At 52.4% G+C, this 14,982-nt stretch overlaps 1 protein-coding gene across 1 annotated transcript; it reads left to right on the forward strand.

The window, feature by feature from the left end:
• The first annotated feature begins 2,055 nt into the window (after positions 1-2,055).
• On the forward strand, positions 2,056-14,312 carry R3HCC1 (R3H domain and coiled-coil containing 1). The gene is made up of 9 exons (XM_064368769.1): positions 2,056-2,070; positions 6,173-6,253; positions 6,594-6,721; positions 7,099-7,236; positions 8,243-8,846; positions 9,842-10,014; positions 11,752-11,822; positions 12,852-12,947; positions 13,998-14,312. Exons 1-9 carry the CDS (start codon positions 2,056-2,058, stop codon positions 14,126-14,128), a joined length of 1,437 nt encoding a protein of 478 aa, XP_064224839.1. The 3' UTR covers positions 14,129-14,312.
• Positions 14,313-14,982: the final 670 nt, after the last annotated feature.

Consider the following 14,982-nt stretch of genomic DNA (forward strand, 5'->3'; position numbering starts at 1 on the left):
CTCACGGGGGAACTTAGTTTATTGACTTCCAGCTGGAATTCGTTGTTACACAAGTGTTGAGGCTCAGGAAATGATGGTCTAAAATGTGGCATTTGAGAAGCTGAACTACAGCAGCAGCCTAAGTCTCTCTCTTTCTCTCTGACCCTTTCTTTTCTCTCTCTCCTCGCTCTTTGTCTTTCTCTCCTTCCTCTCTCTCTCTCTCTCTCTTAAAGCACCAGGAGGACCTCTTTTTCTGGAAGTTCCCTTACCTGATTGAGAAAACTTCTAAAATAACCGTGGTTGTTTTAAAACCCTCTCCCTGTGAATCTCTTTAAATAATCAGGAATGATTAATCACCCAAGAAAAGACTAAAAGAGAAGCTACCCCCAGGATACCATACCCAGACAGACTTTGCAGCTTTTCTTCTAAGGGCAGTTCCAAGAGAACCTGGAAGACTATCTGCATAATCAGACAACCTTGGCTCACGGTGCAGTTCCACCCCTCACCTTCCATGACTTGTCCACAAACTACCCATTCAGCCTCCAAAGAGAATCATCTACAAACCACTATCAGGTCTTTGGGGCCATTCATTTACAGCCCCCCACTTCTCTTTCCCCAGTGAAGAGAGTATTTAAGTGCCAACCATTGGGCCTTTCTGTGTATGTTCATATTTTTTATATGGCTCCCCTGCTTCATGCATGTTACATTTGTTATGCTTTTCTCCTGTTAACCTGTCTTTTATTTTAAGGGTGTTGGCTGTGACCCTTTATGATGGGGAAGAAAGAGATCACTCCTTTCTACTCCTGCACCAGGCTGCTCTTAACCACACCCTCAGAAACACATTCTCATGACCAGGTGCAGGGGCTGATACCTGTAATCCCAGCACTTTGGGAGACCAAGGTGAACAGATGACTTGAGCCCAAAAGTTCAAGATCAGCCTGGGCAACATACTGAGACCCCTCTTCTCTAAAAATTGAAGAAGAAGAAAAAAAAACACTCTCAAAAAATAACTCCCAAAGTACTTTCTGTGGGGGGGCGTGTTTCCCGACCCCATGTCAGTGCTTTCAGTTGGAAGATAAGCTTTTTTTTGAGACGAAGTTTTGACTGTTGTTACCCAGGCTGGAGTGCAATGGTGTGATCTTGGCTCGCCGCAACCTCTGCCTCCCAGGTTCAAGCAATTCTCCTGCCTCAGCCTCCTGAGTAGCCAGGACTACAGATGCATGCCACCACACTCAGCTAATTTTTGTATTATTAGTTGAAACAGGGTTTCACCACGTTGGCCAGAATGATCTCGATCTCCTGACCTCCTGATCCACCCATCTTGGCCTCCCAAAGTCCTGGGATTACAGGTGTGAGCCACCATGCCCGGCCACCATATGATTTTTTAGGTGGTGGGGGAGACATCAGCCCATAAGAAAAGGTTGCCTGCGTGGAGCGAGGACAGGAATAGCGTGTCAGGAGCGGCCAGTTCCCAGGTATACATTGGACACAGAACCCACAGGTTCCCTAAGGCTAAAGGTAGGGCGGTAGGGCAGCAAGGGAGAACTAAAGGGTGATTAGTACGCTGTGGGCTTGAACAAGTGGGTGGGTGCTGATGCCATATATCGAGATGGTGAGGACCTGGGGAGGAGCAAACTTGAAGGTCAACTTGAGATGGAGCCTGAGGCATTCCAGCTGCTAGAGGCTGAGTAGGAGAGGAGGGGCCAGAAAAGAAAACCAGAAGAGGGGCTGGGGAGGAAAAAAAGAAACCCAAACCTGCAGGGTCACGGAAACTGAGAGAATGGCCATCGTGGAGTTCTGCTGAGAACCAGGCAGCAGGAGCCCTCTGTTCCAGGGGCAGGCACAGAGGGAGGCATTGTCTGCAGAGGACAGAAAAACAAGAAGAGAACCCAGCCTGCTTTTCACTGTCACCATGTGCTGACAATTCTAAACAATGTGGGTGATTTATTGGTCTAAGTTCCAAATAACTACTGTGGTTATCTGAGCTTGTGGGCACATTTCTATCACCTAGCCTTTACTAACCCTTCTACTTGGAAGTTCATTCAGAGAACTTGCCATCTCGGGGGCTGCCCGCACATGCTCAGTTTGCAGGTAAGCTCTTAGCGGTTTGGAATCACTAGAGCTCACTGTGGTTGCAATTTGTATCTTCAACTCTTATGATAATATGTATTCCTGGGTTTAAATAGTAGATTCAGAATAAGCCAAGACAGTGTAGTAATTGTAAAGACCAAAGACGCAGAGCATGAGTTACTGTAATTATGTCATTTTCTATGGCCACTTGGAGTTTTGCTTGTGTTTAACATTTAAAACCACAGGTCGGGTGCAGTGGCTCATGCCTGTAATCCCAGCACTCTGGGGTGCTGTGACAGGTGGATTGCTTGAGTCCAGGAGTTCAAAAGCAACGTGAGCAACATAGAAAGACCCCATCTCTGCAAAACTTAAAAAATTAGCCAGGCATGGTGGTATGCGCCTGTGGTCCCAGCTACTCAGGAGGCTGAGATGGGAGGATCACTTGGGCCCGGGAGGTTGAGGCTGCAGTGAGCAGTGATTGTGCCACTGCACTTCAGCGTGGGTGACAGAGCAAGAGTCTATCTCAAATAAATAAGTTAATAATAAAACTGTGGAAAAGAACAAACTACACGGTATACTTTTACTTGGCAAGTGAAAATTTTAGTTTATGCATAAAATATTTTATCAAATTTGAATATATTTAAATAGAAATTTATTTTCTTTCTTTCTTTTTTTTTTGAGGCGGAGTCTCACTCTGTCGCCCAGGCTGGAGTGCAGTCGCACGATCTAGGCTCACTGCAACCTCCGCCTCCTGGGTTCAAGCAATTCTCTGCCTCAGCTCACTGAGTAGCTGGGATTACTGGCGCCCGCTACCACGCCCAGATAATTTTGTATTTTTTCTGTCTTTTTTTTTTTTTTTAAACGGAGTCTCGCTCTATCATCAGGCTGGAGTGCAGTGAGTGGCGTGATCCCGGCTCACTGCAACTTCCGTTTTCCGGTGTCAAGCAATTCTGCCTCAGCCTCCTGAGTAGCTGGGACTACAGGCGCGCACCATGACGCCCAGCTAATTTTTTGTGTTTTTGGTAGAGATGGGGTTTAACCATGTTGGCCAGGATGGTCTCCATCTCTTGACCTCGTGATCCGCCCCTCCTGAGCCTCCCAAAGTGCTGGGATGAAGCCACCACGTCGGGCCATAAATCTGCATTTAGAGGTAGTGTCCAAATTTCTGCAAAAGTATCTTTGTCAGAAGACCCCTCACCCTATCTGGGTTCCCATGACTCTGGTCCTTTAAGAAGAGGCTAGAACTCTGGAGAGGTTGAGGTCTCCTAGAAACTGAGGGACAACAAGAGAGTCAGAGACTTGCAGGGTGTGGTGGGGACCCTCCTAGCTGAGGTGGCACACACACAGGCCAATCAGGTAGAGTGGGAACTAGGGAGGATGACTCATTCCCCCCCACCACCAGCCCCTGCAACTCCGCACCCCTCTATCCTGCTTTCCCTCTCTAGTTCTGGCCCTTTCTCCACCATCTCTTTCTCTACCCTTTTATCACTCCCACCACCTTGGCTCCAGAATGGTCTTTACTTCTGGTTTACAAGAGGTTGTTAGTTGATTTTCTTGGGTTTTTAAGGTTAAAAGAAACAAAAAAAGTCACAGGTCGGGTGTGGTGTCTCATGCCTGTAATCCTGGCACTTTGGGAGGCTGAGGTGGGAGGATGTCTTGAGCCAGGAGTTCAAGATCAGCCCAGGCAGCATAGTGAGACCCCGTCTCTACAGAAAATACAAAAATTAGTCTGGTGTGGTGGCACGTGTCTGTAGTTCCAGCTACAGGAGGCAAGAGGATGTCTTGAGGCTGGGAGTCCAGGTTACAGTAAGCTATGATCATGCCACTGCACTCCAGGCTGGGTGACGGAGAGAGACTTTGTCTCAACAACAACAAAACCCCACAAACACCGCATGTATTCTGCATATGAGAAGGTGATATCCTCAAATGTCTAAACGTTTTCATTTTTATGTCTTTTTGTCAATTTGCTTTTTTTGCTAGTACCTCTTAAAAAAAGGTAAACGCTAGAGGCATGGGTACATATCCTTGACTTGTCCTAAAGTGAATGTGCTTCTCCATTTAGCCCTTTGTGGTGTGTTGATAATTTCATTTAGATCCTTAAATGAATTTACATAGAGTTGTTCTAAATGGGAGTTGGGTAGAGAATATATAATAATGTTTTGCTTTTTGAATCCTTTGTTTTTCTTTGAGACGGAGTCTCACTCTGTCACGAAGCCTGGAGTACAGTGGTGCAATCTTGGCTCACTGCAACCTCCATCTCTCTGGTTAAGCAATTCTCGTGCCTTAGCCTCCTGAGTAGCTGGGATCACAGACATGCGCCACCATCCCCAGGATTCACCATGTTGGCCAGGCTGGTCTTGAGCTCCTGACCTCAAGTGATCTTCCTGCCTTGGCCTCCCAAAGTGCTGGAATTACAGGCATGAGCCACCATGCTTGGCCTCTTTTTGAATCCATTTTAATGTTTGTAATATAATTGAATTATCCTACCTCTGGTTTGTTTGAAACACTTTGGTGTTACTTCTATCACTGATTTTTTTTTTCTGGCCTCCTCTCCCTCCCCAGTTATATTTTTCTATATAGGCAGTGTTTGTTTCTTAACCAACTTCCGTAACCTCTGGCAGTTATTTGGAAAAAATAGCATTTACTGACTTCGCCACAGCTGTATGCCTCTCCCCTCCCCCGATGCTTTGAAATATACTCTGAGGTTCCTGTCCCAATTTATGGCGATAACAAAGTTGCTTTTGTTTTTACATTCTTTAGCCCTCCTTTCAAGATTTATAATATTTGTATACCCTTTTGTTGCTCTGATTATTTAAATTAATTGAATGTTTTAAGTAAATGAATTATTCAGCATGAGGCCTCTTCTGCCAGGTTATACCAGCTTGTGAGTCATTTATTTGGATTCATCTCTTGGTGGTGGGGATTGTATCTTCCAGTGGCTTTCCAGAAAGGTACATGAATGTCAAAGCATACCTCAGAAATACTGTTTTTTTTGTTTTGTTTTGTTTGTTTGTTTTGAGACAGAGTCTCCCTCTGGCACCCAGGCTGGAGTGCAGTGGCGCGATCTGGGCTCACAGCAATCTCTGCCTCCAGGGTTCATGCGATTCTTTTGCCTCAGCCTCCCGAATAGCTGTGACTACAGGTACACGTCACCACGCCAGCTAATTTTTTTTTCCTTCCTTCCCTTCTTTCCTTCTTTCTCTCTCTCTTTTCTTCTTCCTTTCTTTCCTTTTCTTTCTTTCCTTTCTCTTCATGAGATGGAGTCTCCCTCTGTCCCCCAGGCTGGAGTGCAATGGCACGATCTTGGCTAACTGCAACCTCCGCCTCCCCAGTTCAAGCGATTCTCTTGCCTCAGCCTCCTTCTTTTCTTTCTTTTCTTTTTTTTTTTTTTTAACAGTAGAAATTCTTCCCATCCTTTGTGCTGCTTTTGTTGCATTTACTCACCTTCGAATGGGGACCATTATATCCTCACCTTCTGTTTGCACTCAAAGGCGTGGGTAGATTCCCTTCCCTGTTTAGGAATCTCTAGATAACTTCCACCCATGATAGAGACATAGACACTGATACCTATTTTCCTGTTTAACCTCTGAGTTTCCCAAAGAGGGTTTGGTAGAAATTAAATTCCTGGACAGCCTTCCCCTGGAGCTTGTTTCTACTGAGTCTGTCTCTGAATTTGTTGAACACCTCAAGAGCACACCCAGCTCTAGGGAGGTGGGGACATGGCTTGCTTTCTGGGTTTTGAGTTAGTTCCTCCATTTCAGGGAGGTACATCCACTTTGTTGAAAAAGTTGGGCAGAACAAAAGTGTCTCTTGAACTTAATTGATCCTAGAAGACTGTGCCAACATTGAGGGGGAAAAAAAAGAAACGAGCCCATCTTGGAATCAGACCCATCTTTGCTCAAAGTAAGACTCTGGAATGTAGTATCTGTGTAAGTTGGGTAAAATTATTTCACCTTTCTGGGTCTCGGTTTTGCCATGAATATGAAAACTAGTCGTGTCGCTCTGGGAAAAGCGGTTTGTGTTAGTGGCAGGTGCGCCCCCTCCCAATAGGTGACAAGAACACGCCCCTCCCGTTTCTGGCGCTACCTCCCCCCGGCCGCGCGGTGGCGCTGCGTCCCCGCAGCAGCCCGGGCCTCTCTGGGGCGCTCGGGCGCGCAGGCCCCTAGGGACGCCAAGGGCTGCGGCCACGCGCGGAGAGGCTGAGGTGAGTGCGGCGGGACTGGGGTGCGATCGCCTCGGCCCCCGGGGTGGAAAGGGGCAGCTGGGCCGCTTGGAGCACGCCCCTGTGATCCCCGAGAAGGAGCGCAGCTCAGGGTGCGGGGCCACCTTCAGCATCCGACCGCAGGCGGGGCCGAGAGCCTTGGGCAGCAGCCGGGAGACCACTCCCCTAACCCCTGACTTGCCGGGGGTCCCTGGCATCACTTCCCCGCAGCCGGGCCTCGGACCAGAGGGTTTCTAAGGCTCTTTCGGTGCCGGCTTTGGGGGGTCGCGGGTGATCCCGGGGTCTGTGCTCTGATCTCCGGCCCTGCGCGTCTCCCCTACAGGCTCTCCCACCGGTCACCCTGGCCCTTCTCTGCTTGGACGGTGTCTTCCTCTCCTCAGCCGAAAATGACTTCGTCCACCGGATCCAGGAGGAGCTGGACCGCTTTCTGCTGCAGAAGGAGCTGTCAAAGTAGGCTGGTGTTCGGGGCGAGGGTGCCCCCTTGCTGAGATAGGCAGAGTTCCCAAGCGCCTGTGTCCCCTCCCCCAGGTGGTGCCTGGCAGCTGGCTCTGACCTTGGCCTTTAGTCTCCATAACGCCAGCTGCCCCTTCCAGCTGCATCTTTGTAATTCTGAGCATCACTCGGAGACTGAAGGGGCCTGGCAAACGGATGGGGATGGGACCTGTGGGTCCCTGCGATCACCTCTCTATGCTCAGATCCTTTCAGTCCACCTGGGACCCATAGGGGCAGAAGGGAGCCCAGTGTACCTGGGAGTGGACCTGGTAGGGGTCAGGCCCCAGGGGCTGGCCCTGGATCCCTGCTCAGCACTTCTTCCTGTCCCTTCCCAGGGTTCTTCTTTTCCCTCCACTCTCCAGTCGCCTCCGGTACCTGATCCATAGAACAGCAGAGAATTTTGATCTCTTGAGCAGCTTCTCCGTTGGGGAGGGCTGGAAGAGGAGGACGGTCATCTGTCACCAAGACATCAGGTGTGTAGTCTTCCACCTTGGAGTGCCTGCAGTGGGGGTATGTGGGTGGCTGGCCAGCTGGTCAGCCTTTGGAAGGGCAGGGCTGGGTGGAGCTAGGCCTGGGACCCCCGGCAGCTGCCATTCCTAGCTGCAGCCGCTCAGCCAGTGTTGCTTTTTGCATCAACGGTGGGGCAGACATGCAGTTTGTGGAATTCACTTGGCAAAATCAGCTATATGGTTGGGCCAAAAGAGAGAAAGGAAAGAGAGAGAGAGTTATCTGTTTGAGGAGGGGAGGGGGGCCTCCCCAGCATTCCTCTCAGTAAGCTTGTGCCCCACAGAGAGCAGAAAAGCCCCTGCTGGGCTTGGGTCCCCTCTGTTCCCATGTGCATCTCACAGTGGGCATCTTACTGTAATGACTATGATCCTGGTGTTTGAAGTTACATGTTTTTCTGATAGCATAATTCCTAAATGCAAGCGCTTACCTCCCCTGGTGTGTAATTGAAGACGGACTGATTTCTAATTTGAATCACAGCACTAGAGGGTGAGCTGGCTGCTCTGGGCTTGTTCAAAAGTGACAGCTCACACCTGTAATCCCAGCACTTTGGAAGGCCGAAGCAGGTGGATCATGAGGTCAGGAGCTGAAGACCAGCCTGGCTAAGATGTTGAAACCCCACCTCTATTAAAAATACAAAAATTATTCAGATGTGGTGGCAGGTGCCTATAATCTCAGTTACTCAGGAGGCTGAGGCAGGGAATTGCTTGAACCTGGGAGGCAGAGGTTGCAGTGAGCTGAGATCTCTCCACTGCACTCCAGAGCCTGGGCAACAGAGTGAGACTCCGTCTCAAAAAAATAAAAGTGACAGCCACCACCATGATGTCTTCCTAAGGGATTTTCAAGGGTTATTTTGGCTATGGTTTTCACCTAATGCTGACCTGATTGTCACTCCTGAATGACAGGTGGCTCGAGTAAATCATTTTCCTTTGGGCCCCTACACACTCTGATGACCTCCTCCCGTTCCTGCTCCAGGGTACCCAGTTCAGATGGCCTCTCTGGCCCCTGCCGCCCTCCTGCCTCCCACCCCAGCAAGTACCACGGTCCTCGGCCCACCTCAAACCAAGGAGCAGCTGCAGGGCCCCGAGGTGCCCGGGCTGGCCGGTGGCATCGTGGACGCAAGCCAGACCAGCCTTTGTATGTGCCCCGGGTGCTGCGCAGGCAGGAAGAAGGGGCTCTGACCTCTACCTCAGGGCTCAAGGGAGAGGCCCAAGCTGGCAGGGACCCAGAAGAGCCTGGAGATGTTGGTGCTGGAGACCCCAACTCTGATCAGGGACTCCCTGTGCTGACAACTCAGGGAACAGAGGACCTAAAGGACCCAGGACAAAGGTGTGAGAATGAGCCACTGCCTGACCCTGTTGGCCCTGAGCCCCCGGAGCCTGAGAGTCAGTCAGAGAAGGGAGATAGGGTGGAGACGGCCACACAACTTGAGTCCAGCCTGCAGCTGGACCTGGAAGAAGGGAAGGAGAGTCCACTGGAGAAGAGGCAGGTGGCAGAGGAGGAAGAGGACGAAGAGGAGGTGGAAGAGGACGGCCCCAGCAGCTGCTCGGAGGACGATTACAGTGAGCTGCTGCAGGAGGTGATGAGGCTCTTGAGCCCTGAAAGGGAGGGCGGAGGTGAGGTGGGTGTGGCCGTGGTGGATGGGGACCAAGGATTATGGGTGGAGGGCAGGGGATGTACAAGGGGAGGCAGGGCTGGGTGTTGGGTGACAGGGATTCCTTAGGGAACACAGGAGAGGAGGTGTGGATTTAGGCCCCAGCCCAGCCATGTAGGACATGCTTGACCCTGGGCAGGTGATATTGTTTTGCTGAGTCAGTTTCCTCATCTGAAGATGTGTGACCAGATGATCATATAGGCCTCACTGGGCCGTGGAGGGACTCTGACCAGATGATCATACAGGCCTCACTGGGCCGTGGAGGGACTCTGTGTGACCAGATGATCATACAGGCCTCACTGGGCCGTGGAGGGACTCTGTGTGACCAGATGATCATACAGGCCTCACTGGGCCATGGACGGGACTGTGTCTAAGTGCTTCGTCCTGTGTTACGGATGCCAGTCATGGAAATTACTCTTTAGCCTGAAGTTTTATCTTACACATCTTGTTTCCTTGGAAGCGTGTGTCTGCCCCTGAGACTGGCTGTGGGTTCTGGTAGGAGGGTGGCATCTTTTATTGCTATTTTATATATAAAGAACGCCGACCACAGCCCTGCCAAGTATCAATCACATTGCTAGCAGGGGAGGGAAAGGTCTTGGACTTGCCCAGCTCTGCCTCTGACTGACTTTGCAATTTTGGGAGAAATTACTTAACTCTTGGGCCTTCGGTTTCCCCATCTGTAAAGCAGGTTTCTAGAATATAGTTCTCAGGATTCTTTGGAACGTTATGTGTGTCAGTGCCAGTCATTTAGTGGGGACTCCATACAAGTAAGTGCCTTTCCCTAAAGCCCACGCTTCTTGACCTTCCAGCCCAGCCTGCCTGCTGCTGTTTCACCCCGACTTTTGCCAGGTGGGCCCCTCCCCGCAGAGCTCTCAGAGCAGGTCCAGGCTCCCCTTGCTAAAGGGTCCGATCTCTCCTAGATCACGGACAACCTGACGAAGAAGGAGATTCAGATAGAGAAGATCCATGTGGACACGTCCTCCTTCGTGGAGGAACTGCCTGGCGAGAAGGACCTGGCCCACGTGGTAGAGATCTATGACTTTGAACCAGCGCTCAAGACGGAGGACCTGCTGGCAACGTTTTCTGAGTTCCAGTGAGTAGTGGCGAGGGAGGTGCTGCCTTCAGAGAGGAGCTAGGACACCCGTTTGTAGTTGGGGGTGCTTGCCTGCCCCGCCCCCAGTGCCTAATCCTTCACAAAGAGAGAAGTGGGTGTGTGGCTGGGGCTCTGTATTCCTGGGCGGTTTGCCCTGCTGGCCATCCCTGGGAAAGAGAGCACTGATCTGTGGGTTGTAGACACACTCTGGAGGCCCTAGACCTAGGCTGATCCCCCTGCATGGCCACATGCCTGCCAGGACCCCACATGCCCTCTCTCAGTCTCGAGGGACGCATTAGCCCACTCTCCTCCCCTTTTCCGCTCCCCAGCGGCTGCTCAGTGAGTCTCCAGCAGGCTGCGGGCAGCTCCACGTGGGAACTGTTTCCAGGGTGTACTGAGCCGCCTGGTGGGGCAGAGTGGAAGTCGGGATGGTGGCCAGAGGCAGTACTGAGAGACAGGACTTCCCTCTTCCTGAGCTTCGCCACAGGCCCTTAGATCCACCCTCCTGGCTTTCCTTCTTTTTTCTTTTCCTTTTTATTCTCATTTCCCATCTTCCCTTCCCCTTCTTGGTTCCTGCTCAGGCTTTCTTTTTTATTTGAGACGGACTTTTGCTCTTGTCGCCCAGGCTGGAGAGCAGTGGCAGGATCTCGGCTCACTGCAGCCTCTGCCTCCTGGGTTCAAGCGATTCCTCTGCCTCAGCCTTCTGAGTAGCTGGGATTACAGGCGTGTGCCACCACACCTGGCTAATTTTTTTATTTTTAGTAGAGTCGGGGTTTCACCACCTTGGTCAGGCTGGTCTCAAACTCCTGACCTTGTGATCCGCCTGGCTCGGCCTCCGAAAGTGCTGGGATTACAGGCGTGAGCCACCCCGCCTGGCCTTGTCTTCTCTTTTTTGAGACAGGATCTTGCTCTTTCGCCCAGGCAGGAGTGCAGTGGTGCAGTTGTAGCTCACTGCAGCCTCAACCTCCTGGACTCAAGTGATCCTTCCACCTTGGCCTCCCAAGCAGCTGGGACTACAGGCATGCACCACCGTGCCCGGCTCTGCCTAGGCTTTTAGAAACTCCTTTCTGTGTGGCGCTCCTTGCTAACTCTGCTTCCCAAAAGCCTTCCCTTGCGCTCTGCCCCTGAGCGGGAGGAGAGCCAAAGGGGCGGCTAGGGGCGGCACGTTCTGTTCTTCTGTTCTGTACCTTGATGGTGCAGCCAGGCTGGGGCCCCGTGCCTTCCTCAGCTGGGTGGGGCCACAGTGCCTTAGGCCTCTCACAGGCTGCAGGGTAGGTGGCACTGTGGTGGCACTGCCCTGGGGAATAGGAAGAAAGCCCACAGGAGCATGGCGGGCCTGCTGGTTTGAGGCCCTATTCCCCTTCCCCACCTCAGAAATCCTTTCGGCCCCAGCCTCAGACGCCATGCCATTGGCCTGGCTGTGACAGGCCCGAGAGGAGCCTCTTCCTCCTTGGGGTCATGCCATATGGGCTCTTTGAGTCCTGGCTTCTTTAGTTCTAGAAACTGGTGGCCTGCCTGACATACTGACAGGAGTGACATTTGTCTTTCTAAAGCTGACCATATGGGCTTCAGAGGAAGCTTGGTGCAAATGGTGGTCTCCGTCCCAGAGGAGATGGGCCCTTGCCTCGGGCTCATGGCATCTTCGGGCTGGAGGCGAGGGAGCGCAGCTGCAGGATTGGAAGAGGAGGAGTTTGACTGCTTGCTTTCCTGAATGTGCTGTCTCCTTTCTCCCCACAGAGAGAAGGGGTTCAGGATCCAGTGGGTGGATGACACTCACGCACTCGGCATCTTTCCCTGCCTGGCCTCAGGTAAGGCACCCCCGCTGGGCCCGGCCCTCGCTCAGACCCACACTGAGAGGGAGGATCTTGGTTCCCTGGGTGGAGGCCACCCATCTCCTGGGTGCAGGCTCAGCTGAGCCAGTGGTTCTTGGGGTTCTGTTCCCAGCCTAAAACACAGGGGGAGCCGGGCGGTCTCTGGCCCACAGTTATGTGTCTTCATGAAGAAGGTCTTCCTATTGTGTTAGTGTTTTCTATGAAAAGGCATCAGAGTCAGGCCACCTTTGCTGAGGAAGGGCCATGGGCCAAGCCCAGTGGATGTCCCTGTATTAAATGAAACCACAGGACAGCGCTGCTTTAATGGGCCAAAAGCATTCGAGTTCTGGCAATTTCATATGGTTCAGATAGATACGTTCTTACTCGATTCTCACTTCAGCCTCAAGATGTAGGTCAGAGCCAAGCATGGTGGCTCAAGCCTGTAATCCCAGCACTTTGGGAGGCTGAGGCGGGCGGATCACCTGAGATCGGGAGTTTGAGACAAGCCTGACCAACATAGAGAAACTGTCTCTACTAAAAATACAAAATTAGCTGGGTATGGTGGCCCATGCCTGTAATCCCAGCCACTCAGGAGGTTGACACAGGAGAATCGCTTGAATACGGAGGCAGAGGTTGCGGTGAGCCAAGATCTCGCCACTGCACTCTAGCAAGACTCTGTCTCCAAAAAAAAAAAAAAAAAGAAAGGGGGAGAGGCTGTGTTGAGCCCTGGGGCTTTGGAAGCTGGGAGCCCGCCTCTTCTGATGTCAGAATCACAGCCTCACCATGCTCCCGCGATCGGCTGGGGTAGGAGTGTCCTCTGAGTGCAGGTGTCCCTGTGCAGGCCTGTGGGGCTCTGGGGGATGAGGCAAGCAGGTGGCAGTCATCTCTTGCCCATCAGGGCGGTGTTGGAGCAGCCCTGTCCTGAACTTTGCACAGGTGCATGACATGGCTGCATGGGTTCAGGGTGATAGGTGTACCTCGGTGTTCTGAGGAGGGCATGGCTCCACACCTGCTTTCTCTCTGCAGCTGCTGAAGCCCTGACCCGGGAGTTCTCAGTGCTCAAGATCCGGCCTCTCACGCAGGGAACCAAGCAGTCAAAGCTCAAAGCCTTGCAGAGGCCAAGTAAGGAAGTGATGTCCCTGGATGGGGAGGCTGTGCATATGTGTGCGCGTGTGTGTCTGGGTTGGGCAGGTCTTCCCCTCCGTTCATTTCTCTGCTTTTTGGGAGCCCTAGACTGTAGTAGTCATTGGGGCTGTGTTCCCCCTCCCTAGTAGGCCTGGGGGTGTCTAGGGTGGGGGTCTCCCTTAGGGAGTGGCATCTGCCAGCCACCATGTAGGGAGGCCTCCTGCTCATACCCTCTTCTAGGCACCATGTAGGAAAAACCTTGGTCTTTCTTCTGGAGGGCCCTGGAAACCATATCCACAGGGCCAGGAAGGGCCTGGGCTTTGGGGTCCACTCTGGGTGTGATCCTGGCTCTGTCAGTTACTTCAGTCGGCCTTGAAAAGTCACTCAGTGTATGAGTTGGTTTCTTCTGTAAAGTAAGCAGACTGTGCAGGGTAGCCTGGAGGACTGAATGAGAGCATGGCATACCTGCCTAGAGCTCTGAGGAGGGCACACAGAAGGCACCAGATAACCATTGGTGCCTCCCTTTCCCCTCCTCCTTCCAGAAACCATGGTGAGAGATTTTAGACATGAGTTTTCCATGACTTCAAAGTAGTGACTAGTAAAACGGGCCTGCAAGACGTCTGCTGAGGCTGGCTGTGCTCTCACGGTTGGTTACGTAGACTACATGGTCCTGCGTTTCTTGAAACAATAAATACCCTGTCCATAGGTCTGCAAGCTCTGGGTGTCCCATCCTGACTTGACATCCCTCCCAAAGGACCCTAAAAAGCAGGGAGGTGTGCAGGATGAACCCCTCAGCCCCCTGAGTGTAGAGACAAGAGAAACAAGGGCATGGAGAGGTGACAGGTTTGGCTCAGCATCCCCTGGGGGACCAGGATCCCTAAGTAGGCCCCCCTCGTGAGCATCGGGCCACGCCACAGGCACACCTGGGCCCAGGACCCACACATCACATGAGAGGCTGGCTCCGATGGCCTCTATGGCTGCTGTATTGCTGGGGGAGAGGCAGCCACGGCCTTGTAGTCAGGTCCCGACTGTGGGCTTTCCTTCTAGAACTCCTGCATCTGATGAAGGAGAGGCCACAGACAAATGTGACCGTGGCCCGGAGGCTGGTGGCCCGGGCCCTGGGACTCCAACACAAAAAGAAAGAGCGGCCTGCTGTCCAGAGTCCGCTGCCTCCCTGAGGCCTGGAGACCCGGCTGGCCTGGATCTGCACCCCGACGTAGCTGGCGTCCCAACACCATAAGCCTTCACAGATGCCGGAGCAGCCCCACGCCACCCTCAGGCTTCATCACGAGGCAAGGTGGGCCTTAGTTCAGTTTAGTCCCAGAAATGGAGAAAAAATAAAAACACGTTGTTCTAATGTGATCGCTTTGAAATGGGATCTGCGGGGGACGCTAGGGGGTGCTGTTCCACCTTGCAGTGGAGGCCTGCAGCTGCTGAAGGAAGGTCACTGGAGGAGCCTGGCCCGGAGGATCCCCGCTGGGCCTGCAGGGCCTCTGTGCACAGCCTGCCTGGTTTTGGGCGCTGGGTTCACCTGCCGTGTAGCACCTGCCCACACTCCTTCAGCAGTTCACATATCCAGCCTGCCGGCCTGTGCTGCGAGACAGTTCCGGGACCCCAGGGCTGGTCCTGGTGTTACTGGTCAGTGCCGATTCTTGCAGAAATAAATGTGAACAAAACCAAGAGGTGAGATCCGAATGCACGCTGATGCCCTCATTGACTGGTTTGAGTGGCTGGTGCCAAAGTGGTCCTACGGGCCCTCGCATGCTGTTGACACAAGGGGGAGCCCCTGTGTCTGGGTGACTGGCTGGCTGGACCCAGCTTCCCCCACTGCCACCTGGAAGAGCTGGGAGCCCCTGTCCTGTGAAACGATGCCCTCCTCCTTTGAGAAGCTGCCTTGCGGCTGTTTAAATCTAGACTTTCCATCTGGCCCTAGCACAACTCCTATGCCTCCTGATAAGTGTCAGTAAAAACCATAGGAGCTCAAGAAAGGTTAGGATTCCTGTTCTGTGGCTTTTTGTGGTCTCCTTGGACT

This window comes from Aotus nancymaae, unplaced genomic scaffold, assembly GCF_030222135.1.
Source record: "Aotus nancymaae isolate 86718 unplaced genomic scaffold, 86718_ANA_hifiasm-v0.15.2.pri h1tg000079l, whole genome shotgun sequence".
Taxonomy (NCBI): domain Eukaryota; kingdom Metazoa; phylum Chordata; class Mammalia; order Primates; family Aotidae; genus Aotus; species Aotus nancymaae.

Bases quoted from the DNA above. Each gene is read 5' to 3' on its own strand.
- R3HCC1 (XM_064368769.1), top strand. The intron at 7,237-8,242 runs GTGTGTAGTCTT...TTCCTGCTCCAG, and splicing joins ATCTGTCACCAAGACATCAG to GGTACCCAGTTCAGATGGCC. The intron at 11,823-12,851 runs GTAAGGCACCCC...TTCTCTCTGCAG, and splicing joins CTTTCCCTGCCTGGCCTCAG to CTGCTGAAGCCCTGACCCGG.